This window comes from Corapipo altera, unplaced genomic scaffold (genome assembly GCF_003945725.1).
Source record: "Corapipo altera isolate COAL_440 unplaced genomic scaffold, ASM394572v1 65, whole genome shotgun sequence".
Taxonomy (NCBI): Eukaryota; Metazoa; Chordata; class Aves; order Passeriformes; family Pipridae; genus Corapipo; species Corapipo altera.
The window spans coordinates 2,836,478-2,862,245 of NW_020884891.1; the positions used below are offsets into that span (position 1 = coordinate 2,836,478).

At 37.7% G+C, this 25,768-nt stretch overlaps 1 protein-coding gene across 2 annotated transcripts in view; it reads left to right on the plus strand.

Moving 5' to 3' along the window:
- Nucleotides 1–25,768, plus strand: part of PCDH11X (protocadherin 11 X-linked) — a 461,593-nt gene that overhangs the window by 331,535 nt on the left and 104,290 nt on the right. For both annotated transcript variants that reach the window (XM_027645321.1, XM_027645323.1), the window contains one exon: nt 2,746–2,944. In XM_027645321.1, the coding sequence (XP_027501122.1) occupies nt 2,746–2,944 (199 nt within the window). The remainder of the gene's footprint in view (nt 1–2,745; nt 2,945–25,768) is intronic.

Genomic DNA, 25,768 nt, shown 5'->3' on the forward strand with positions numbered 1-25,768 from the left:
GATTCACTGGTAGCTTGGAGAGGAGAAGATAAAAGGTAGTGTGGGTATCAAATATCACAGGCCCAACACAAAACAGCACAAAGGCAATGCAAACTTCACAAAATACAGTTTTTACAAACAGCTCATGCAATGAAAGTGGATTTTTTCATAGATACTGTGAATACCAAACTCACTTCACATCAAAGAAGTAGTGTATTCCATTTCCACATGTCTTGGCTGTGCAAGCTCGGTGCGGTTTTGAATGCAGGGTGTACATCAGAAGCATTGCTGGAATGTTTTCACTGGATCAATTTGACAAAACTTTACTTATTTGGACTTTCAGAAAAGAGTTGATTGACACTGCTGGTGTGAATAGGGCTCTGAGAGGCAGCTGATGAGTGGAATAGTAGAATTACATATCAGTAATTTCTGTGGATCCATCTGTTTTTTTGACTGTGCAGAGACACTTCATGTATCTCCACCCATCTGTAGTGGGAAAAGCCAGCAGGAGGAGTAGGACCACTGTCCCAGCCAGCCTTCCAGAGCCCTGGGGCAGCTGTAGGCAGCTCACTAGAGAGTTCAATGAGAAGATTCTTCTGATGACACCAAAAATGCTTGGGGTCTGTGGGCATGTTAGCTGGGAACCTTTCACCATCTGATTTTTTTTTTTCCTGTGTGCTGTCAGGCTACCCCAGCACTCACAGAAGGAGTGTCTTCTCCCCTTTTGATCTTATGGAATGGGAAGTCATTCTGTATTCAGGTTTTCAGAGCTCAACTGATGTCTTGGCTTGATCTGTTCCAATTTTTGTTAAAGATCTGCCAAATGAGGGAGAGTGTAAAATCTGCAAATTTGATAAACAGGAAAGCAGGACTGGAAGGCAAAGTGTACTTGATGAAAGCAGATGAAATCATCTGGAAAAACAGAATGGCAGGAAGAATAAATGCAAAGTGCCACTCTTAGGCTCCAGCAATCAATGGCAATAACCAAAAAGGGAACAATGAGGAAAATGGTCAATAAAAAGGACCTGGGTATTATGGTGGTTGGCAAGGAAAATGTGTTCCACTGACTTGGAGAAGGCAAAGCAGTGGTGGAGTCTGCAGGAGGTGTGAAATGATCCTTCTGCAATACTCTGTGCTTTAAGGATCTTGACTGAAACTGCATAACAAGTTCTGAGCAGTGCACAGAGCTCTCTGTGTGTGTGCAGGGGGGCAGGACCACATATCAGAAGCACAGGACAGATTGAAATAATAAGTCCTGTTTATTCTGAAGCAGACTAAAGTGCCAAATGCCAGAAAGATGAGTGGGAATAAGCAGACCATGATGGATGGGACTGAAGAAGTGATTTATTTTGTAACAAGAAAGAGGCAGGTTTGACGTTAGAAGAAAACCTCTCCATTAGCAGTGGTGAAACACTAAAACAGGTTTTCTGGGAAAGCCCCGAATGTCTTACTGGTAGCTTTTAAGAAGAGTTGTCACTCACATCTGTCAGGAATTGCATAGGTAGAGCTCATGCTGCCGTGTTCTTGGCTGTACACACTGTACAGCAGCTGTCTGTGGGCATGTGGAATAATGTCACAGTGACAAAAAGAGATTTTGAAAAGTAGAGGAACTGAACTTTTTAGCAAAAACTTAATATAATTGAATGCTTTCAACACCATCACCCTATAGGAACCAAATATCTGGAGACCTCTGAAAACATCTGCTCTGTTATGAACACTACATACTTTTTTGCATAATTGCATCAAAAATCTGATCTCCAGCTTTACTAATCCCAGAAGTTCTGGATCTGAAAAGATTTACATTGCCTTTCAAATGGAATTTTGAGTAACAAGATGCTAATAATATTTTAAACTGGGTTTTTGTTTTGTTTGTAATTTTTTTTCAATCTTAATGTTTCATGTTTCCAAAACATGGAAAACAGATGCATCAAAATAAGGAAAGCTGCTTATTTAATTTTTCATGTTTTCTTTTAATACTGGGTCAGATTTACATTTAGATTATTCAGTTCCTAAATCTTACAGAGTCACTTAGGTAATGAAAACACTGTCCTGTACCTGGTGCATTAGATGCCTCGTTTCACCTGGCCCTTCCTTCTGCAGCTGGGCTGTGATGCTTTCCTTCCTCAGCTCACTGTTTCCCAACTTCCAGCCTTTTACATTTAAGGTACAGGTCTGCAGTATAACAAAATTCAAAAGAGTTGTAATAAAATGTCTGAAGGAGAGTAATGGAATCTACCTTTCAATCATTAGCTTAACAGATGTGTGAAATCTATTAAAATTTTTTCAATTCATATTACTTGTTATTGTTTGTTCTTTCTCTGCTGTAGAAGAATCCAAAAGCATTATAAATGTGTCACATTTTTTAGGCCCAAAAGTGCGGAACAGCTTTTAATGGGAAAGAACGTGTTTTTTGAAAACTAGAAAACTGAGCAGGGAAATAAATTGAGCCTCAAAAAATGATTGAAATCTCCAAGTCAGTATACAAAAGGCATCCAAAGACTTGTGAAGTCTGACAGAATCTCTTTAGTTTGAGGTGTCTTTCATTTTGCATCAGGGCTTACATTTTTAAAAAACAGCAGCAAGCAGTGCTGTCAGGTGAAGCAGGTTTGAAAGCAGGCTGCCTGCTCATGGAAGCCTGAAATTGTGCACAACTCTCGGTAATGCATCCCCAGCAGATAAGTGAAATAATACATTTCCTAAATTGGCTGCATTAAGCAATTACTGATACTGTAGTGGAAACCATATAATTTTGTTCCTTCCTTGTAGCCTCAGCGCCGTGTCACGTTTCACCTCCCAGATGGCTCCCAGGAAAGCTGCAGTGACAGTGGCCTTGGAGACCACGAACCCACGAGTGGGGCCAGCACATCCCACCCTCTGCCCCTCGGCTTCCCCCAGGAGGAGTACTATGAGCAGGCTTCCCCCAACAGCCGGACGGAGGGAGACGGCAACTCGGACCCTGAGTCCAGTAAGTGATGAACTCTGGTCATCTCAGTTGATAAATCATTCGAGTGTCGGAAAAGGGGCACTTTTTTTTTTTTTTTTCCAGGTAATTATTAAAAACAAATATTGGTTTTAATGTGGCTGAAGGAACCCTATATTTCTAAAAACATGAATCTGACCGTTGGAAATAAAACACTTTGAAATGTTAAGGGCTTATGGATGACCTGATGTTTTTATAGATCTGCTGTGCTATACACAGAGGAGCTTTCTGATGAGGTTAATGCTGTTGCTCTTCCAGTCATAAATACTGTGCTGAGGGAGTTCACTTTTTTTATCCTGTTTCCCTCTCCAACATTACTACTTGCTGTAGTTAAATAGAGAGAACTCATGAATGGTGAGTAGGTCTGTGAAGAGACTGCAGTCTCCAGAAGTAAAGATTTCTTGATTTGTCCTTTGAAAGAAGTGATGGTGCATAGTAATAATCTCAAAAGAGTTTGTCATCTTACTTCTGCCATCGTGACTGCCTTCTTGTGATGTCAGAAAGTTGAGCAAAATCAGTGTGAGCTCCAGACTACACTAGAGCTGTGGATACTGGCATTGATTCCTGTGATGTGATAGCCAGTTGGAGATTGCACTGAACTTTAGTCAACTGTTAATTGTCCAGAGGCTCCTTATCTGGATTAAATTGAACTATGCCATTGATAAAGAGACACCTGAATGTCTCTAAGCCTCTAAGGCCTTGTTAACGGCTTAATAAGCGATTTGGAAATACATCTGTTCTGGGCAGAACTTGGCCCAAAAGGTGTATTTCAGCTGCTTTAGTGTATCATGAGGAATGAATTAGTAAGTGCTATGCACTTGAATTAGCTGTGTGAGAAGGTAGTTACACTCTGCAGTGGCCAAGACAGCATCCAGCAGAGAGCATTCCCTCTGACTCGGAGCTGGCTCTGACATATCCAGCCTGGCTCCCAGAAATCACCCCCTGCCTTTGCCTTACTCTGCCCAGGACTGGAGTCTGAGGGGCTTTTTGCATGGAGAAGATCCATTCTCTTTTTCTTTTAGTTCATAAAACTACTTGGGGATCCTCAGTTTCAGACTTTTTAAAATTTGCAAAGTGAGATGTTTTCCTGAGTATTATTTTTTTTCCAAGCTGATAGACAGCTGACAAGAACCATCAGAGGTTCTGGATGTTGTGTTGAAAACATTATTCATCACTTGCTTTTGTTTGTGTTTATGTATTTGAGGCTGAAATATACCCTTAAGTATTCTAGACAGTCAAACTGGATTCTTCACAGAATGAATCTTTAAAGGGCTACAAATATACCCCCAAAGAAAGAAAATATCAAGTTATGTAGTGTGTTTTCTGCTTGTGCTATGCATACTCATGATCTGAACTTGCTTTCCAGCTCTCTCTTGTTGTTTGTAACTCTGATATTTATTCTTTACTGAAGTGAGCACAATGTACATGAAACCAGTATCTGGATCCTTTCCTGCAGAGAATGTGTGACAGGACTTGGTGTATGAGGAGTTGTTAGAACAGGTGTGTGGATTCTGTCTTGCCATTTACAAAGAGGCTCAGGTTTGGGATTTGCCAGTGCTTTTTGAGCCCAGTTTCTGCAGTTTCAGAAGTATGGATCATGACTCTTCTAGAATGTTGCCCTAAAAGCACAGCTCTGGCATCTGAACGTCATTGACACACATCACTGCGTGGAGACTGAGCACACATCTCAGTCTTTCCAGGTGTGAAGTTGAAGAAAGTTTAATCACCTGTCTAATTACCTGACAGTTCAGTTTTAAACTTGAAATCACAGTTTAATTAGCATTTATGTCATGTAAAGGAGGGATTTTTTTCTTCCTTTTAACTCGTATCTTATTGAAACACTTTAATTGATGTGATGCAGTGTGATGGTTACAGCTCAGAAAATGCCATTTGTGGCCCTTTTATGCTCATATTAATGGCAGCATCTAGTGGCAGGGAAAAAAAGGAGATGTAAATAGATGTCTGTTGTCTGCTCTAAGTAAAAAAGAAGGGGAAGACCCACAGCATATTTGTGTTCAACATGCAAAGTGCCTTGGTCTAGGTAAAAGCAACCAAAATATCTTTGTGCTGATCTATGCAAGTGCTCAATCTGAGGTTCATTCTGTTCACCTTTGCATGCATGACAAATTTAATCAATAGTGAAATAGTGAAAATAGTCCTGAATTGACAGTTTCCTCTACAAACATACTGCTAGATTTTCGATTGTTATGGGTTTTTTTCATTTCATTTGGAGTGCCATGATACATTTGAAGCCTTTCTAATCTTCTTTCATGGACCAAAGTGTTGTTAATGTGAAAAAAGAAAGGAATATACAGTCAGATAATCTGAGTAGGGTTCCTGAAATGGAATAAGCATGGCCTTCATTCTCTCTCAAGATCTTTAATATCTGACCTGTCTTAATCTGAAACATTGTCTAGAACATTGAGCCTAGTTAGTCACCTGATGGTGATTTGGTTCAACTTTGCTTAACAAGGAGACAGATTTGGGATGAAATGACATCAATAACATGTAGAGCCAAGTGAGACATTCAGTACCTTATGAAAGCTGATGACAGATGCGACATCACACAGAGATATATTCAAAAGTGTTTTCTCCCTCTTGTTTTTCCTGACTACAGTTCTTTGGTGCTGTTCGTTTCTCTAATATTGGAAATTATTGTCCTTTGGAAACTTTCCATTTACTGGCAATAGCAAAGCATTTATTGCAAAACACTGAAAAAGATGAGCACAACATAATAACAAAACCTGAGAAATATTGATGAGAGGAAGCTTTACAAATTCACATCCAATACAGGATTGAAGCAAGGGGGAAAGAATAACTGTAAGGTTATAGTGGTTAGAAAGCTATGAGCAATTTATATGTAAACCTTTAAAATTAATTCACTGTGCTAATTAAAATTAGCAATAGTCTATTTAAAATGATTTGTCTTCTCTTACTGTAGTTGCCTCCTCAGAAAAGCATAATGTGCAGTGTGGTAGATGCATCATAAGGAAGAGATGCCAATAAATTGTCACACTTAAGTAAATAGGAATATAAAAATGCGTGCAGGTTTGTAGAGAACCTTACCGTTAAGTAACAGCACTCTTGTACGTGGTATTCATTTATTTTCTGCTCATAAATTGCTCAAACTAATAATGATGCTTCAATAACTCCCTATGTAAAGGATTTTTACCAAACCACCTTTTTTTTTTACCTTTTTTTTCTCCCGTGTTACATTTAAATAGAAAACAACTATAAACATAGACAAAGAGTAACAAATTTGCTCTTCCCTGGCAAACTCTCTCTCAGTGGTACCCTCTTAGTGGCTGTAAGCAGTGATGCTGATCAAAGAGGCTAAAAGGTATATGTAGACCCCAGTTATGCTGGGTTATTTAATACACGTGTAACATATTAATGGCAGATTTTCATGCTTCCCCTGTTTTTGTTGCGTTATAAAAACTATATTCTCTCCTTTAGAGAATAAAATTGTTTCTCTTTTATTTGGAGAAGGTAGAATATGCCCAGTTCAGCCAAGAAATTGGTCAGAGCTAGAGGAATGATTGCAGCTTGGGGATGGTGGGGGTGGGGAAGCCAGAAAACCTGAAAGTAATCTGAAATTAAATAATAGTAATCATTCTGTATAAAGACAATGGAAGTATAAACGAAGCTAGCTGAAAATTAAAGGACTAGTTAATGAGGCAAATCACACTGAGATTTCAGGGTTTCAAATTGGAGGAAACTGGTGTCTTAAGGAAAAGGGTGTTTTCATAAAGAATATTTAAGATTAATTAGTGACTAACGAGCCAAGAAAGTTTCATCGAAAATCTGAAGGCGTGGAGCTGAGTATGGCCAAAAGGAGAGTCAGTAGACGCTGTAATTTTGTGGTCAAATCAAGTTGGGGTTGCTAAATGTGTACGACTGCTTGTTTTTATCTCCCAATCACACCTTCTTTTGCAGCAGCACATGCATTTGAAGAGCTGTTTGGGTGAACTGGGTAGAAGAATTCATCTGGGTTCAACCCCTAGGGAGGGGTAAAAGTGATTTTTAAATACATGGATTCCCCAGTTCTGTTTGTTACATGAGGCACTACTTATGGACAGCAAATGAGTGAAGGAGTAGCTGGGGCAAAGCTTATGCTGGCTTTAAGTGATCATCAGATTGCCAGAGAATTAGTCTTAAGAAGAATTAAGACTGCAATCTATGGTATTTAACCACATAAGAAGGAGGTTTGCAGTAAGTATGACATCTGTTCATGATTAAAGATAGCATATATTTCTTCCCCAAAATTAAAGGAACAGTTTCACCTTGCCTTAATTTTTGATAAGGAGGATGTTGATGAGCGCAAAGATGGGCTGATGAAGAATGATGATAATGGCACTAAAAGTCAAAGCAAGTTCAGCTCTCTCATGCGGAGGAGATAATCTTCCTCCCAGGATATCAAAACTGATAGTGTTTTCTTTATTCTCTGTAATTCTAAGACACAAGGTGTCAAGAAAAAGTAGAGGGCCAGTCAAGCTTCAGTACTGGAAAACATTTATGAGAAAGAAACTAGGATATATATAAACATAGTGCAGTAAATGGTATCATAGGTTTCCCAAGAGGAGAACTAGTTTAGCTCTATTATTTCACGTCCATGACATGTATTTTTAGTATTGGGGACTACATGTATGGTTAACCTATATCTATTTAAGAACTAATAACTATTATTACACCACATTAGGGTGGAACAGTAGTAATCAAGAATGAAAAGACACAGAATACAAGAATGGAAAAATCTCCATCATTATATTCATTAATGAGTTTTCCATTAAAAAAGCAGGAGTATGTCAATGAAATATTCTAGTAGCTCAAAGCCAGGCATTGCTGAAAATAGAGGAGGAGGTGTACATGACAAAAGAATTGGATTTTGCTAAGGATTTGAAGTAATAGCAGTGGGATGAAATCTAATAGTTGAGAGTCATTCTCATAGGACCTGGTGTATGGAACTACTATATAAATCACCAGCTGAAAATGACATAAATAAAAAAAAATAAACCGAGTATTGAAAAGATAAACTATAAATCACCAATACCTAATGTGATTGTGAAAAAAATCTTGGGTTGCTCCTAATACAGGGAAAAAAAAAGAAGAAAAGAAATAAACCCAAGACATTGCTGATACCGTAATGGACCTGTTATGAGTAATGTTGGCTTCCCACACTAAAGAAAGGTGAACTCACATGAGAAACAGGTGTAAAGAAATATTATTAATAACAGGGGAATGGAATGCCTATATACAGAAAAAGGAATTAATATTGGCTTGTTTAAACTGCAAGGTAAAGGCTGGTTGGGGATTAGGGCTCTCACATAATAGCAGAGAGTGGGGGCCAAAATGAAACCCTGGGTTGGTTCACAGGGAAATGAGCAGGTGCTGTCTGTAGACCAGCCAAGCCTGGAAATTTGGGGGTTGCAAACAACATCAATGTGAGGAAGTATAGAAACAGGGCATGATAATGCAAACTGGTTATTAAAAGAAGCTTGATAAATTTATGAGAGGGCAAATAAATTGCTCTTTGTAAAACAGCAAATCCAGTGTGTGATGCAACAGGTCACTTTTCTACATTGGGAATATGAAATATGGGGGTGAACACATTTGTTAAGTCTCAGTTCTGTGTTAGCCTGTGACTCCAGCTACAGCCCCCATCTGGACACAGGGTTGGTGCCCTGGTGCCTCATCTGTTTGGGGAGCTTGGCCCAGAGACTGCCGGACAGTGCCGTGATGGGAAGCAGTGCTGGCCCCACCATGCCCAGCACCGTCAGCAGCTAACCTTGGTGACAACTTGGGGGGTCCCATAAATGTTACTGATGCTGCCATGGAGTGGACAAGGTCACTGCTGCACACTGACAGACAGCTACAGAGAGGAAGTTTGCTCTCCCTGGGGAAAACGCCTGCATTTTCTACCACACTGACTTATCTGATAATCAGAAACTCTGCAGTCGCTGAAATATACTCTTTAAACATCATCAATAGGATGCTCTGGCAGCTGGACTTCAGACCTCATACTGGGACACAAGAAAAAATAAAACTACAAAGTTTTAAGTTTCTAGTTCCCTGTCCAAAAATTGGATTGCCAACAGATGGAATTTTTTTTTAATGACGTTTTCATTTTTTTGTTCTCATCTTGTGCACTTTTAGTTCCACAGTAAGGTTGAAATGTAACAGTAATATTTTAAGCCAGTTGTTGCCGAGTTATAAACACACTATAGCACTTAGGTGTAATTTGAATAAAAAAGAAAGATTCTGTCATTAGTTAAAGATAACAAATCTTGACTAAAACACATCCCAGTCTACCAAATCTGCCCATTGGGCCCCTTTACTTCTGCTGTATTGGGTTTTTCTAACCCCATGGCTGAACACTAATAATTAAGTCAGAAAGTGCTGAGGTAATTAATCTTTCTGAGGCAATAGAGTTTGATTGATCTTCTACCTTTAATCAAATTAGCTTGTACGTAGGTGGGAGAATGTAATGGCTGAGCACGGTACTGTACCACTTTGTGAAGTGCCAACCTTTGCAGTGACCTCCTGCGTGTGTGCCCATGAATCACGTCTCTGTAAACCACCACAGCAATCATTAAGTTGCTGTGTGATTTAAAAGATGGGGGAACTGGCAGAGATCAAAATCAGGATGTGCTCAACCCTCACATTTTACAGAATATTTCCTTCACAGGTGCAGCTTTATGTCTGCGTGGCACATGTTTGAGGGCATTGAATGTCACAGGGCTGAGAACTGTGTGGATTTTCCAGAGGTTTTTGCTCTCTGTTTCTAAAATAACTGTCTAGTCATAGGCACATATAGTGAAGCAAACCAGCAGAAACTCCTATAAAACAAAACATTATGGTATTCTGGATTTGTTCATGAGTGGAGAGAGGGGAAGAGGTCAGACTGGAGAGGTCAATTTACAATGATACAGACGAGTGGCTTTTGCAAGCAGATTTTCACTTGTACCTGAGAGGATACAGATTGCATATTCAGAAATAATTCTGTGATTTAGTAATTTTTTCCCTAAGTGCCTAACTTAAGAGTTATTAAATCAGCTGACACAAAGGGTGAAAAATGGACAAAGCTAATTAAATAAAAAAATGCAAAAGCAAAGAATAATCCTGGTTGGCCCCTCTCAGTCAGACACAGTACTGTAAACACAGACTCTGAGTTTTAAAATCTCTGTATAATGAACACTGTCTATAAATTCTTCTCAAAGTAAATTTTAGATATTTTATTGCTGGTATCAGAACATAAAACCTTGATCTACAGTTTTCTACTGTTTGAAGAAAAGTAAGATAAAAGCAAGTTTTCTGAGATGCACCATATTCTTTCATGCAAAATCAATGGGGATTGATGAGGAAAATCAATGGGGAAAATATACTGGGTTTTCTAGACTACACACTGGGATGAAGTAATTCACGTGTTTGTGAATACTACTTAATGTAATTCTTGACTAAGGTTTATAATAGAAGTTACTCTGTCTAAAATGATTACAAAGAATAACTCCACCTTACAGTTGAGAAATCAGTCAATTCTTGTGAAATAATAAGGAAAGCTTTAAAGTGTTTGTTTTGGGGCTTCTTTTAATAATAAATGAGATCTGACATCTATAAACAGTGATTTAGTGGCAGATGTTCTGTGATATATATTTATGTTATCACTTAAGCTGACATGGTAATGGATAATCCTATTTTTTTTCTGTTTGAGGTTTATGAAAGTTTTAAAATATATTGCTCTAGCGAGCAGGCTGGTGGGGTAGAGGTGGATAGTGAGCAAATTTCTTCCATCTAGTTTTTCAAACTCCTTTTAGATCTGACTAGCTGTCATATTTGCAGTAAATAGGGGCCCTGAAGTTTGGCTGGGTAAGTGGAATCTAATTTGGAGCACTCTGTATCTGGGAGTGTATTAGGGCTTTGATGGTTACGATAGCTCAGAAAGTCACAAAGGGCACAGATTAAAACGGGCCGTTTATCTGGAGCATATGAAAGCTGAAGTCATTGATAGAGCTCCCTTCTGGTGACAGCTTTGAAGACGAGTGTATCCTGTGTATCTTAAATCTAGTTATGGATGAGATAGGAGTTTATCACGGGGAAGCAGACCTCTGCCAGCAAAGCAATCCCTTATCTTGGCCACCGGCTTTGCAGATGACAAGGGTGAAGACGGGGCACAAATGTCAGGAGGCAGCAGGAATCTGGGGTGGCAAAGTCACCCCGCTCCGGCCAGGTTCCCGTCAGAGGGAAGCAGTGGCCATCTCTTGAGAATATGCCTTTCTTTGCTTCTCATTTTTATTTGACCACCCACACAGCAAGATAAAGTTCATAAGACATTTGTCTTTGTTACTTATGAGCCACAAAACAGGTCTTTCCATGTCCTTCTGTCGCTGTTGCTTTGTCTCAAACTTTCTCTTCTTCCTTCTTTTTAGAGTAGGAAAACACAGGTGATGTAATTCATCTTCTTCTTCTTCTTTTTTTTTTTTTTTTTCCTAAATCAAGCTAATCAGTGGCTCCAGGAGGAGCTTTTAGCAATATGAAATATTAAGGTGTTTGTTAGTACTGAGTTCCTGTTTTAAAAACGGAAATATAGAAAAAAAATTGTCTCTTTCATACCATTTAAGCCATGTGAAAAATTGCATGATTATAATTTGATTTAAAGTATAATAATTTATTACTTGATTTCCACTGTGATTAATGAAAAATATATTTAATGACTGTCTGCAGCTACCAACCTTCCTTAGAAATTAAATGGTAAAATTGTATTTATTGAACAAAGCAGATTCCTGACTGACAGTGCACTTAAAGTCACAGCATTTGCTGAGTCAATAAATCTAGTAATTGTAGTCCTTGCTTGGGTAGAGATGTGGTCATCCTTTAATTTTATATTTTCCTTTTTACTGGACTTTTGGTAGGGGAAATAGGATCCAATCTTGAAGTATGCATTAAGAACAACTAGAACTGTTGTGTATCTGTATATTCCTGAATAGAGGAGATATTTTTGGCTTTACTCTTCAAATATCTTTTAGCCTTCTGGAAAAGCAGCATGTTGTTAATAAGCTGCTGTTCTGTAATTTTTTTGAGGTTGTATAATTGGTATTGTGATCCTTTTATTTTCTGGTTACTGTTCAAACCTGGCCTCTGCTGCATTAAGGTCAAGGGAAGGCTCCAAAACCCTTGTGCAGGGGAACACGGGACTGGTGTCCTTGTGCTTGCTCTTGACCCAGCAAGTGTAACACCAGTTTTTCTTGAAACCTACTGGTTGCTGATATTATGTACACATTCTGAAACATAAAATATATTTGTCTGGTTTGAGATGAAGAGACCAAGGCAGAGTATTTATGATGATACTTTTGGATTTATATTACGCCAGAGGTTGAGATTCTCACCTTTGTGTTTAATGTCAATAAATAATGCTCCTGTTTTCTAGTCAGTGGTAGGATTTTGTGTGGGTTGTACTTTATTCATAATGCTGTGTGATTCAGTATTTTTTTTATTAATCCAAATGACATTCTAATTGTTCTTAAATGTTTTCAGAGTTAACTCTTTGTGTTACTAATGTCAGCAATTCCAGAAGCTCCTTTCTCACATATCCCTTTCATAATTCTCAACCTGGTCTCACACTGTCTTGGTTGTTTGAGCATATTCATTCCCACATTTCAGTTGGAATTAGATGGTAAATGCCCTGGATTAGAGAGAGAAATTTTACTGTGTATTTGTGGGACTCTGAGCACAATGGGGTTGATTTTCTGCAATTGCACTAAAAATCACCACAAATACTTACAATAAAAGTGGTGCAGATCTGTACAGAAAACACATCTCTACTAGCAATACTTCTAACTGCATGTCAGGTCTTGTTGTTTTCATTTCATCCTGTAAAAATAGTTAGCTTGGGGCTTTTTGATTCTCTAACTTCAATTCCACTGTTAATGAAGATGTTAATTGGATAATTCATCCTGATGTCAGCAGACAGGAGCTGTGTGTGACCAAGGAGAGGTGCAGCTGATGGGCAGTGCTGTGGTGGGCCAGTATCATGCTACTTTAATTCACAGTCACCTGACTCCCAGATCAACTGTTTCATGGAGGTTCTTATGATAAGAAGTTAATTTAACCTCACTGTATAAGGTGCCTGGCAAATATTCACCTGCATCTGTGCATGTCGGCAACACTAACATGAGGGTTCTGTTTCTGAAATGCTTTTATGTCCCTCAGATTTGTTACTTCTGTCAAGGTAAGCAACACTGATGCATCCTGAAGAGCTTTGGCTTAGATGGGATAATAGGATGGGATAGTGAGATGGAACAGGACTTAGCAGCATCTTCCCTGTTTTCTGCTGCTTTGAAGGCAGCACTTCTTGCTGCCCTGCCTTGCTGCCAAGCAGCACTGTTTCAATACTTGTCCTCACAGTACTTAAAGTTCTACATAAAACCTTAGTGCATCAAATTGAAATTCTCTCTAAATAATAGTAAGAAGCAACAACTGATCCAGCTAAAATGCTGTTTCCAGGCAAAGGGCATGGTTAGCTGATTCTGTATGGTCCACTGGACTTCAAATCCTCTCATTCAAAATAACTTTGTTCCTGTGAAACACCAGGAAGAACAATCACACTTTTTCAATAGTTGTTCTTTTATCTGGTTATCTTGACTGATGTTCCAAACCCAGTGTCCCAGAAGATGTATCCTCTATAAGGGGAGATGTTATAAAGTCTGGCCCTCACCTAATACTTTAAAAGAAAGCAGGCCTTTCTCTAATAAGAAAGACTTTATTCATGTCACATACTAATCATACACCAAAGAACTATTTAGAAATAGAAAGAGAACCTTTACCTCTCCTCCTCAGTAGTAGCTCATGTAAAGAAACACAGTGGCAATAAAGGGAAATAGGAGTTGTGATAGAAAGCTCTTTAAAAACTATAAAGGCAAAAAATTTTATCTCCTTAGAACCAATATTAAAGATTTTCTTTATACGCATTCTCATTTTTTTTACGAAGGGTCAAATATCACAGATCACAGATTCTGCTGGGGTGGAGCTCTTGTCATCTGTCTCTAAAATTAGCTCCTTATTTCTCTTTTTTAGTGAAGATCACAAGAATATTTCACCATCAGCCCCATTACCAGTCAGCACTGCCCTGACCTACTCCACTACTCGAATATATCCACAGCAGTGTGAAAAAAATGTATGTCAGAAGTTCTATAAATAAAGCAGGTTCTTTACCTTGTGTTGCTCTGTCCTGTGAACGGAATAACATTTGTTGTGTCTATATGTGGGGTCTGAGTAATTAGGAGACTAGACTACTAAAGTATGATTTGTATGCTTTAAAGAATATAAACAGTTAAATAATCTGCTTGGATATTGAACTATTCAGCTTTCCATGAAAGGATTCATAATTAAAATATGTCTAGCTTTTGGGAAAAATATAAGGAACTTCTTCCTCAATTTTATTTTATGTTTTTGTTCACATCTACTGTGAATTATTGTGAAGTTGGAAAAGGACAATTCTTGTTTTGTTTGCTTTCTTCCCTCTGAAATCTTATGATTTTTGATACAGTGGGGCTATTTTTGTGGAAGGGATTTGCGTTGGGATCACTGTATGACTCCTGACTCTTAATTTGTGTCAGAATGCAGCAGATTGCCAAATCTGTGTCACAGCTTCAAAAATGTTGTTCTCTCTGTCATCCTATAACTGGCACAGTAGAAGAAAACACCAAGGAAAGAACCATGATGTTTGTAGAACTTGCTTTGCTGCTGATGGCAGCTGATCATAGCAGGGCTCCAACATTAACACTTAACTGCTCAATAAACCTGATGAGTCCACTTGTTTTATTTGAAACTGCCTGTGTCTCTAACAAGAAATCTCACTAACTATATTTTAATGCAGATTCTGTGTCTTTGAGCTAAGCAAAGGGCATTTAGTGAGGCCTTTAAGGAGCATTTCCTTGGAGTGTTTGTTTCCAGCAGAGTCCGTGCTGTGACAGGAATCCTGCAATCGCTGCACTTCACACACAACCCCGGCCTTTAAAAGCAAAGAGAGGAAACAAAGCTTCCACATTCCATGATTAAAATTGCCAAGGAGAACACTGATAACATCTTGATAATGCAATGCTTTGACATAAAAATTAAAGATGGACAATGCAACCTCAAAGTCCAAGAGAGGTACGATATTTAGAAGCAAGGAAAGAAGAAAATGCCCTGACTTATTGTAACCCCTGTGTTAGGAGCAAACCATTATAAGGATTGCAAAACTAAAGATATTAATTTAGCCACTCAACATATCTTAACAAAAAGCTCCCTCATGATTCCTTTTTTTGTTTTTTGTTTTTTGTTGTTTTTTTTTTTAAATACAGAATTTTAGTGAGGTTTTTTCCCCTTTTGAAACATACTTACAAAGAAACATGGTTCTGCTTTGTTCATTCATCATTAACCTCTGCTATCAACTTTGTGTCTCCAATCTAAAGAGTTCAAAAGAAATTATAATACAAGTAAGCAGATGTTTTCTGTTTTGTATAACACCTATTCTTGCTGAATAGGGATAAAAGATGGTAAATGTGGAGGGACATTAATATTTCTTGTTAAAATATGCTTTGCAGGCTGAAGAAACTCATATACATAATGATAGTCAAATGTCGGAGAGTAAAAATAGGAATTTGTTAAAAACAGCTGTGCTGCACAACTCTTTGACAGGAATAGAGGAATGCTTTATCCAGTAAAAATTATAGAATTTATTTAGAAGAAACTGTAGCTGTTAATTTTCATCAAGACAGAAGGTTAACAAGTCTGTGAAATGGGGAGCTGGTTCAGTCCTGTTTCATGGCCATGAAAAAAGAAATGTTTAACTCTGATAGACGATTTTCCTCATAGCAGAGGAGTTCTGTAGAGTTCTCTGTAGAATCATACTGTAATTTCAGTGTGTTTTTAATGCTGCCAACCACACCATCATCACCTTCGTGTTCCCTGGGAATCTTCCAAAGAAATCACATGATCACGCAGGTTGGAAGAGACCTCTGCAATCATTGAGTCCGACCTAAATACTGACACAAAACAATACTTCTGTTTTAATGCTCTTGCTATCAGCTAGTTTGAGGCTTATTTTCCCCGAGGTCATTGCCCCATTTCCCAGGGGATTGGCTGGGAGTGCAGCCCCTGGTGTCTGTGCCTCAGTCCAGTGCCTGTGCCCTGGGCAGACAGCGCCCCTGATTGCCTCTGACACGGGGAAATGGGGCACTCACCACATTACTCAACTGGAGCTGGCATTGCCTAAGTAGTTCTCTGGGTTATTTGGTTAGGATAGACTGTACGTCAGAAAAGATCTTGGCTCTTTAGCCAAATGATTAGCAGCTGAATTACAGATGGCCCAATCTTAGAAACCAGATTGAGACAGCTGCCTGCACTGCAAGGCACAAAGGTGATTCCTTACCTCTAACATTGATGAAGCTCTAGAATATATAGTACACAAATATGTTGCATTTATGCTTTAAAAATTGATTACGCTCCAAGCATATACTGTAACTTACCCTACTATTTACAGTGGCTAGGAAAAACTGACCCTCATGTCCTGCAGTTTTTGACTAGTAATGCTCAGTTTGGAGATAAGCACAGAAGCAGAGCAGATAGGGGGGTCACAGACAGATTTTTCTGGTCCAGAAGCTGGGAATGAGAGTGTGGCACAGTCAGGCAGCTGCATTTCTAATTCATAGTCACTCTATCCTTTGCCCCCCAGGAAATGTACTCTAATCCATAACCATTTTGCATGCTGAGGTGAGACGTTAAATACCAAGGATTGTTTTTAAATAATAAGATTATGACACAAACCAATGAGAACAGGGATCTCAAGGTTAAAGATGGCATTCCTCCTTCAATCTAAGGTTCTGGAAAGGAAGAAAGACATTGGAGAATTAAAAACAGAAGGTGTGACTACATCAAAATATAGCATAAAAAGGCTTTTAAAATCTGATGTCAGTATATCCATCTAACTAAAACATATTTATTTTCCATTGCTAAAATATTACTGTTGAGGTAAGATCTTCCTCAGGTGTTTGCTCCATATGCACTCAATTCAAATTATCATTATCTTTGTGGCATGTGTAACTACTTGCAGAGTCACGTACTTTAAGGCAGATGGCAAGTTATTTTCCCACAGCAGTAGAAGATGGTTCCAGTAAAAATATACTATCTTTATTCAGATGTCCATGGTAACAAATAGAGGAAAATAAGCCAGCTTTTTTTCTCAACAGAAATCCCTATGAAGACAAGTGGGTTTTTTACTCAAATATTGGTGGTATTTCTGGAACTTATTTAAATGTTCTGGAACATATTTAAATGTTAAGTACTTTATCTGAGATTTTGTCAAGATTCTGCCCTGAAAAAATCTCTTTTTTTTTTTTTTCATTAATGCACCTCTTTCCTAAGAGGTATCTGCACAAATCCTTCCTGGGGGGAAATTAAAATATTGTTAATCAAGGTCATGAGATGGGCTCCAAAAAAAGTCATAGATTTGCATATATATAAAAAATGTTTTTAATAATTCCGTTGGATTCTCTTGATGACTTTTGATTTCATTTTGTAAAGAGAAATAATATAATTTGGTCTGTTTGCTATAAAATTGGAAAAAATCTGGCAAAATTTAAACTCTTCTAATATCTCTATAACACTCACAAAGGACTCTGCAAGACATCCATCTGCTCAGAGGTTACCTTTGGGTTTTCCACAGTCTCTCTGATTCTTAGTAAGGTACAAGGCATAATTTCATTTACTGCAGAGAGAAAAATAACAATAAGCTCAGACTGAGAGGATAGGTGTGTGAAGCCCTTGGTAAGAAAGCACAGCACTGTGCTTTACCAGAATTTACTCTAAATCAGGAAGATAAAACTCCCAGTTTAGCTCTATTTAAAAAAAAAAAAATCTATTTTTCAGAAAAGAAGTTCAGCTGAAAATTGGGATGCCTTTTTTCTTTCATGGTTTGTAGGAAAAAGAGATTTTTCTCTGGAGTTCTTGGTGGGACCTGCCTTTCTCTTCCCCTTGTTTCAGTAATTTATGTAACTTCTGCTCATGGTAGAAGAAGTTTCAGCTAGAAAATGTATTTGTAAAATTACTGTTTGAGAATCTTGAACTAAAAGACCTGGTCTGTTTGATGTAAAAATTATTCTAGTTTCATGTGTAAGATATATCAACTGCATCAAAAATGTTGAATTGATTGTACAGGTTTGTTTGGAAAAAAATACAGTCAACCCTGACTGAACGAGTCAATTTGTTGCCTTGATTAAATAGAGCAGACAGAAGAATGACCAAAAAGAAAAAGAACTCAAAACTATGGACAGAGCAGTTCACTCAGGCAATACAGATTTTCTCTTCATTTTCCTTTCATGTCCTTCAGCTTGGTCACCTATTCAGCTGCAGAATGATAAGGTTGTGATGTTCTTTAGCCCAAACATATTGAACTTAGTGCTGCCTTTTAGCAGGGCCTTGTTTGCACCGAGGTTGGAATTTAAAAATGCATCTACCACTGAATGAGTCTCTGGTATTACTGTGATTTTGGTTAGTCCCCCCCACCAAAGAGGGGGATCTTTCCCCAAAAAGATTTTTCACCAAATATAACGAAACTGTGAAGTGGTTAATAGCAAGAACCATCAATCTATAAATCATCACAATTACTATTTGCAGTTATAAGTGCCACATTGTGAATTAGAAAACTCTGAGCATTGCTGTAATAGGCACTCTGAATGCACAAAAAACTTACTGTTGTGGGCTCTTGAAAGATGGGCATCTCCAGTTTGCTGGTAATTGTCCTCAATGTGCAGGCATGATATAAACCCAAGGTCTAGTTAACATATAGAATTCTATGGACCAGTTTCTCCAAAGGTCTGTAGTCTGGAACTCAGAAAAAAAAAGTATTAAACAGTATTAATCTAAGTTTGAAGTAATCTTTTACATTGAGATTCTGCAAGCGACTGAGCTCTACAGAGACACATTTTTTCCATTCACCAGGAAAACAAACTACCTGCATGTAAATCCACCACCTTTGCTCAGTAAAAATTGTTTTGAATGATATTATATTTTCATTTTAACATTGCAACTTGTATGTGCTTAGAAAGCTGAACAGTATGTCTGGCTTTAGCCTGTGCTCATTTATAATGAGTAATTATCTAATGATGATGGTGTTCAGCATGCATGAGAGCTCCTGTAGCAAGATTTGGAATTTTAAGGAAATGCTGTAGATCAAATGATAATGTCTCATTTATATTCTCTCAGTTTCCTAGTCACTACTGCACTTCGTAAAGCAACTACAGAAATGGATTGCAAATATGCACCATTTTTGTGTGAGATGAGAAAAGGCTCAATGATCCTGAAATACTGTAAATAATCCCTTTCACACACCTTACAGTATTAGATGATACTGTTCCAAGCAAATCACACATTGTATGAAATATGTTTTCAATCCTGTCTATAGGGATAAATGTATAACTGAAGGCAGCATTAGCTCCTTGTGATTATGTGGTGTAATTTTTATCATCCATCTCTTTAGTTGAAGGACATGTTGATACCTTTGTTCTAGCAGCAGTGTGCTGGATAACTTTTTCTTGTTGTTAGTGTCACAAGCTTCCATCCTACCTCACTGGAGGATGTCAATTTGTGTGTATTTCCAGTCATCAACTGAATCCAGATATGAAATTGAGTCTAGTTGGTTGTGTTATGTCAGAAGGAAGAAGATTTGGGTTTGTTAGGATCTGCAGAGCTGAGCTGGTCTTGCGAACTCCAGGCATCTCAACTTACTAAATCACCCTTATTGCTCAAGAAAAAAAATATTTAAATTACAGGTTCTTCTGGGCTCTCTCTATAGTGTCACTTGGACACATCTTCACAGATTAACTGTGGTATAGTTTAACCTTTAGGTACATCATTCCACCTGTTGCACCACTCTATGCAGGCTGTCATATATACATATATATGTATGTCATATGTATATATACATATACAGGTTTTTACTTTTCTTAAAATTCAGATGATCTCATAAACGAATTTTCTCTGTATTTTACCAGTGTATGTTAGTGAAAGAGCATCATTTGACCAGTAACACTGAGAAAGCAATATAGGCTTTAGACTAGAACTGCAAAATCAAGATAAGATTTTATGGATTATCTTGTTAGCAAATCTACACCAGTTGGTTTTTCAAGGTCTGACTGCTAAAAGCATTTGAGACATAACAGGTGGATAAGTTCTTATGTTACCATATGTTTATTAATGACTCCATAGAAAACCAGAATGCATGAGGAGGATTAATGAATACGCTGTACAGATGGAACATCACTGTGAGCAACTAAATATTCTGCCTATATACAATGGAATATTATTTTTTAAAGTATCTTTTAGTAATTTATACATTGAGAAACACAATGCCTAAGACAGGTGCATGTCAAAACTTTAAAACATGCAAATACTGCTCCTTGTGGATCATGTGGAAAAGGCAGTTCGTGGTAGCAGGATAAACTTCTTTCATAATATTATACTCCGTTGTTCCAAGAGTTGCACATATTTAGTGCAATTGGGTATTGAAGTTCAAAGTCAGCTCTTTTATCTTGCAGCAACTGCTTTTTGATGTCTCTCCACTGAGAGTGAAGAGTGTTTATCTCCATCTGTAGGTTCATATTATGGATCCATCACTGTGATATCTGACACTAGCTGGTGACAGAGTAGCTTTATTCCCTAGTATTCCCCAAAAGTTACTTGGAAAATCTTAGATGATCTAAAAATTAGATGGCATGTATAATATAAAGTGTATTTAACTGTGTTACTTCCTGGACTTTGTACTGCTGTTGTGTGGTTTTCAGGGTCTTCTGTCAGTGAGAACCCTCTATGATTAAAGCCAAAGTTGAAGCAGGAGGGTTCCTTAGTGTGGGAACTGTTCAAATCTCTGTATAACTTATCACACCAAAGTATCTTACGCTGGCTTAGATCTATGAGCATACACAAAATTTCCATGATGTTGTGCATTAATGCTGTTGGGACAAGTACTGTGATGCAAGGGAGGGAACTGGATCAGTCTGAACCAATGATGCTTTGTCCCCTGGATCAGTCTGAACCAATGATGCTTTGCACTACCTGCTGTTACAGGAAGTAATGGCACAGGCCAACAAATGACACAGTGGGTTGAGTGGATTGTAGATAAATTCTCAGCTGAGTCATTTGCTCTTCTTTAAGTTGCTTTTAAATATGAAAAATATTACTTTTGGACATATTAAAGTTGTTATTTCTGGCTTTTCATTGTGTAGTTGCTCACTGAAGGGTTTGTAGGGATTCCATATTAAGCCTGAATGACATGATTATTATCAATATGTACATTTAGAGTCTGTTATGATTCCAAAGCCAAACATGCAGAAGAGAGTAAAATGAGGATCAAAAACTTCCTACACGCTCTTAATTTTGTGTCTTTTGCATATGTTGCATGATCTTTGAGTCAAACCATTTTGCTTATTTAGCTACGGTATGGACAGTACGTTCTTGAATAAGAAACCTCCTGATTTATTTATTTCTGAAAATCTTTAATAGATAATGAAATTATTGAACTTTATTTAAGACTAATCCGAATAAAAACTAGTGTTCCTTTTGCTCCTCAACACTTCCTTGGGTCGAGCAGAACTGGGGAGCACACTTCTAGAGATAAATGATCCATTGGCACTGGCAAAGTTATATTTGTGATATTTGGGGTAGCACACAGTCAGTCTAGTTTTGCTCAGCAGAGGAATGGAGCTGGAATATGATGATGGAAAGCACTGCCCAGGGAAGTGGTGGAGTCAGCAAATTAAAAGACATATAGATGTGGCTCTTGAGGACATAGTGTAGGGTTGGCTTGGCACTGCTGAGCTAATGATTGGACTTGATGATATTTAAGGTTTTTTCCAACCTAGACGATTCTATGATTCTATGAATTTAGCTACATATTTTTAACAAGTCAACAAAGGGGACCTTTATGCCCCACTTGGCCAAACATTGCCTTCAAAGACACTCTTGGACCTGCCAACAGCTGAGTCAAGAAAATATCCCTGAACTTTGCCACATGGCTGAGCAACCAACACGTGTGCACCAGGGATGGCACAACCAGGCCAAAAATCAGAAAGCATTGATGAGAATATGAACAGACTGAAATATATAACTGAAACATAATTAAGGCATGTTGTGTCCCACTTCTTCCTTGAGTCAGGTTCTCTACTTTTAAATGAGGTGTGGAAATTCAGGAAAAAAAAATTGTAAAAAGAACAGCAATATTAGTGAGAATTTTTTAACAACTCTTAGTCACAGTTTCAAAACATATATATGCCAAAGCTTTCCAGTGACATTTTAATGGTTATGGCTAAAGTGGAGGGGTAAATAAAAACTTGAATGGCTACTTGGAAAAGAGAAGCTTGGTAATCCTTTTAAAACTGTTCTCTCTTTGCAACTGTTAATTAAACAAGTAGGAATCTGTTTAGCATAATAAAAATGGTTTATAATGTTAAAAGAAAATAATTAGAAATGTGAGTATTCTATTTTAAAATAGATTTAAGAGTTTAGGAGTTTAGATTTGAACAGTAGCAGTTTTTTTTTCTTCTAATGGCAGTACTCTCCACTGTGTAGGAGATCTACTTGTATATATGCACATATGTGCATATTTATGTGTCTTCATAATGTGAACAAATTATCTGTGCATCTAAACATACGTATATACAGTTGCATACATCCCATATCCCACTGGCTGATGGCTCAGTCTTGCTTAATTCAACATGTTCTCAAAGAGACTATCAGGGAGCAGCTCCACGCTTTGTTGGGGAAAGACAGATCTGCCTGTGGTTGACAGCCTTGTAATTGGAAACACCAGAGAGCAAAATGCTTCAAAGCCCACCACGGATATACCTGTGCAAAGTGTGTTCACTGCTCAGCTTTTAACCTACAGCAGCCCCTGTGCATTCTTTAGTTAAATTACCTACTCTGAGCAGTTCCAATGAATTCAGTGGGTCTACTCTGACTGAGCACAGTTAAGTAGGTGCATAAGTGTTTTCAGGCTTTAGGCTTTACAAGCTTTCATAATTAGTGCTCTAGACAACATTAATTAAAGAGTACTTTAGAAAGAATATAGCTGTTTAAACCTCTCTAGTGGTTTGCATCTTATTCAAGGATCCCAGTTGATGCAACACATGGGTAATCCACTCAGAAAAAGATGTATGATTATAGTTTAATATCATCTTTATACATCTCTGCAATTGTATATAGCAAACAGAACTTTATATGAAGTCACTTCAGTTCAAGGATAATTAAATAAAAGGCAGTAATCATGAACAAAACATATGTTTTCTATTTTATTATTGTTTCTTGCAAGTATTGTGATCTGTGGTAATCAAATATGATGAAGTTTTCCTTATTTCTTTTATTTTCTTGTTTAGCCTTGGGGTGGAGTTAGAATTTATATCTCACTCATCCTCCTGTTATTGCACAATTGAGGAAGAAGTAAAAATAAAGCACTGATTAATAACTTTTATTTTAAAAAAAAGATTTATTGAAATGTTAAGCATATTATATCTGATTTATTGTGTAAAGGCAGGTTTGAATTTTTTTGTCCCACTGCACATGCTATATGATACAGTAATCTGTTTTCACAAAACTGTCTGAGTATCATGTGGCAAATCTTTTGATGTGTGATTGAGGACTGTGTTTGACAATATAGAATCTCCTGCAGCAGCTCTACTTAGGGCTTAAACACAGTTTTAATTTTTGACACTACTTACCTTTTATGCTCTTTTCCTCCCATATCGAGATAATTTCCAAATGCTGATGTAGAAAATTACTGCATCTTGTACTGATGTAGTTGTAAAGGCACAATAACTTTTGACATCTCCCATTTAGTGGGTGTGTTTTGATCAGAAACAATCTATCACTCAGAACAAATTATTTTGAAGCCTAAAGCACGAAGGATACAATAGTTAAGCACAAAATTGCCTGATGGGTCTTTAATCACCCAAGAATTATGAAAGAAAATATCTCTGTCCATTATTGAAAGAGGAACAAAAGACCAAGAACAGAAAAAGAGACAATGACAAACTAAATGACTGAGGGGGTAGGAGTCTCCTGTATTACCTAAAAACTCTCTTACCAATACCTAAAGATGTTCAGCAGTAACTCAGACATTTCCTTGAGTGCGTTGAGCAGCTTTTTATCTGGATTTGTGTTTCAATTGTTCTAACAGACAGAAAATACTGAAAAGCACCTGGACAATTTGCTTGTCTTCTTGTTTCCCTGGAAGAAATAAGTGGTGGATCTAGAGTACCTGCTGGGTTTGAGGGGTGGAAACATACCCAAGCCACTGGCAAGGCTCCAGGCCGGACTCTGCCCTGGAGAGCCTGAGAGCAGGAGTGCAGCAATCCTTTGGGATAAGGGATGGGGATGCACAAAACCACAGAAACTCACATCTTCACAATAGTGACCCCCTTCTCAAAGGGGTCAAAGATAAAAAAAATCTGTAGTTCTATGAATAATATTTCTCTGTTTTCTTTGAGTGACCTTTTTTTTCTTAGTATGTACTTTCCACTCCCGCTCAGCATTGCTCCCAAAAATTCCACTTAGTGAAATTAAGTAATGATAATATAATAATTATTAAACAGGTAAGTTTGATTCATCACTTTTTCCCCTGGCCTCAACTCTAGGCCAGTGACTGCTGATTATAAGTACTATTAGTGAAACAGAAATCAGCACAATGTACTCAAGTTTCATTTCAAATAAGAAGCTGATTTTAAGCATTCAGGTTCCCCATAGGCTTTTAATCAAGGTTATGGGAAAGTCCATAAACTTTCTGCTGAATATTTAACAAGCTGAAGGTCGTAGCAGACATGAGATCCCAAGGACAAGTGAAATGAGATTACAATCAGAAGAGCAGAGGAGACCTGGTGATAAGCAAAGCTTGGTCCACAGATAATATCTAACAGAACAAACACCGAAGTCACGTTTTCAAGCTTCTTTTGTGAGATTTAATTTTCCCAGTATAAACAGTCATAAAAGGGGTAAATACAAACAGGTGGTGGTTGCATGAGTATTAGTCACTGAATTTCTTTGAAATGATAATTGAAGTCCAGTCAGAAAAAGTTTAGAAAAGTGAAAATGTTTCAGTATAGTAACACATTTTGCTTTTTTACTGACCTGAAATCCTAATTCACTAACATATTTTAAAATAAATTCTGTAAACAACCTCTATTATACTGAATTGTAATGCCTGCTTATACACATAAACAAGAATTTTTCTTTGCTAGATCTTTTTAATTGAACTATTTTTAACAGTCCCGTTGTGACAATATTTTTCTGTATACAAATGGGAAAGCAATCTTGTAGAAACTCTTGCCCATGCCTATCCAGTAGCTATAAAAATATAATTATAATACTCTGCATAATGCATACAGTGACTATTCAGAAAAGTAATGTCAGCCTGATACATATGTAGAGGTTACATGGAGTTTACTCCATGGATTGGCTTTCTAACAGCAGTTGCAGAGCTCCGTGTCTGCAGAGGCTGCAGGAGCTACAATGTCAACTTGCAGCATCTGCTTTTTGGTGATCCTCAGAACCAACTGCCCAACAAAGTCCTCTCCCCAGTAATTATTGCATTTTGACCTGTGTATTTCCTGAAAACTGATATGTTTTTTATTCTTCATTTGTAGCCAAAACTTACTGAAATATTTAATATGTAGCGACATAGTTTCATAACCTGCTCTGAATAGTAGAAATCCCTTTTATAAAACCAAGTTGCCCTGTACCTTTTTAACTGTTGAGGTGATGAGGCCCTGACACAGGTTGCCTAGAGAAGCT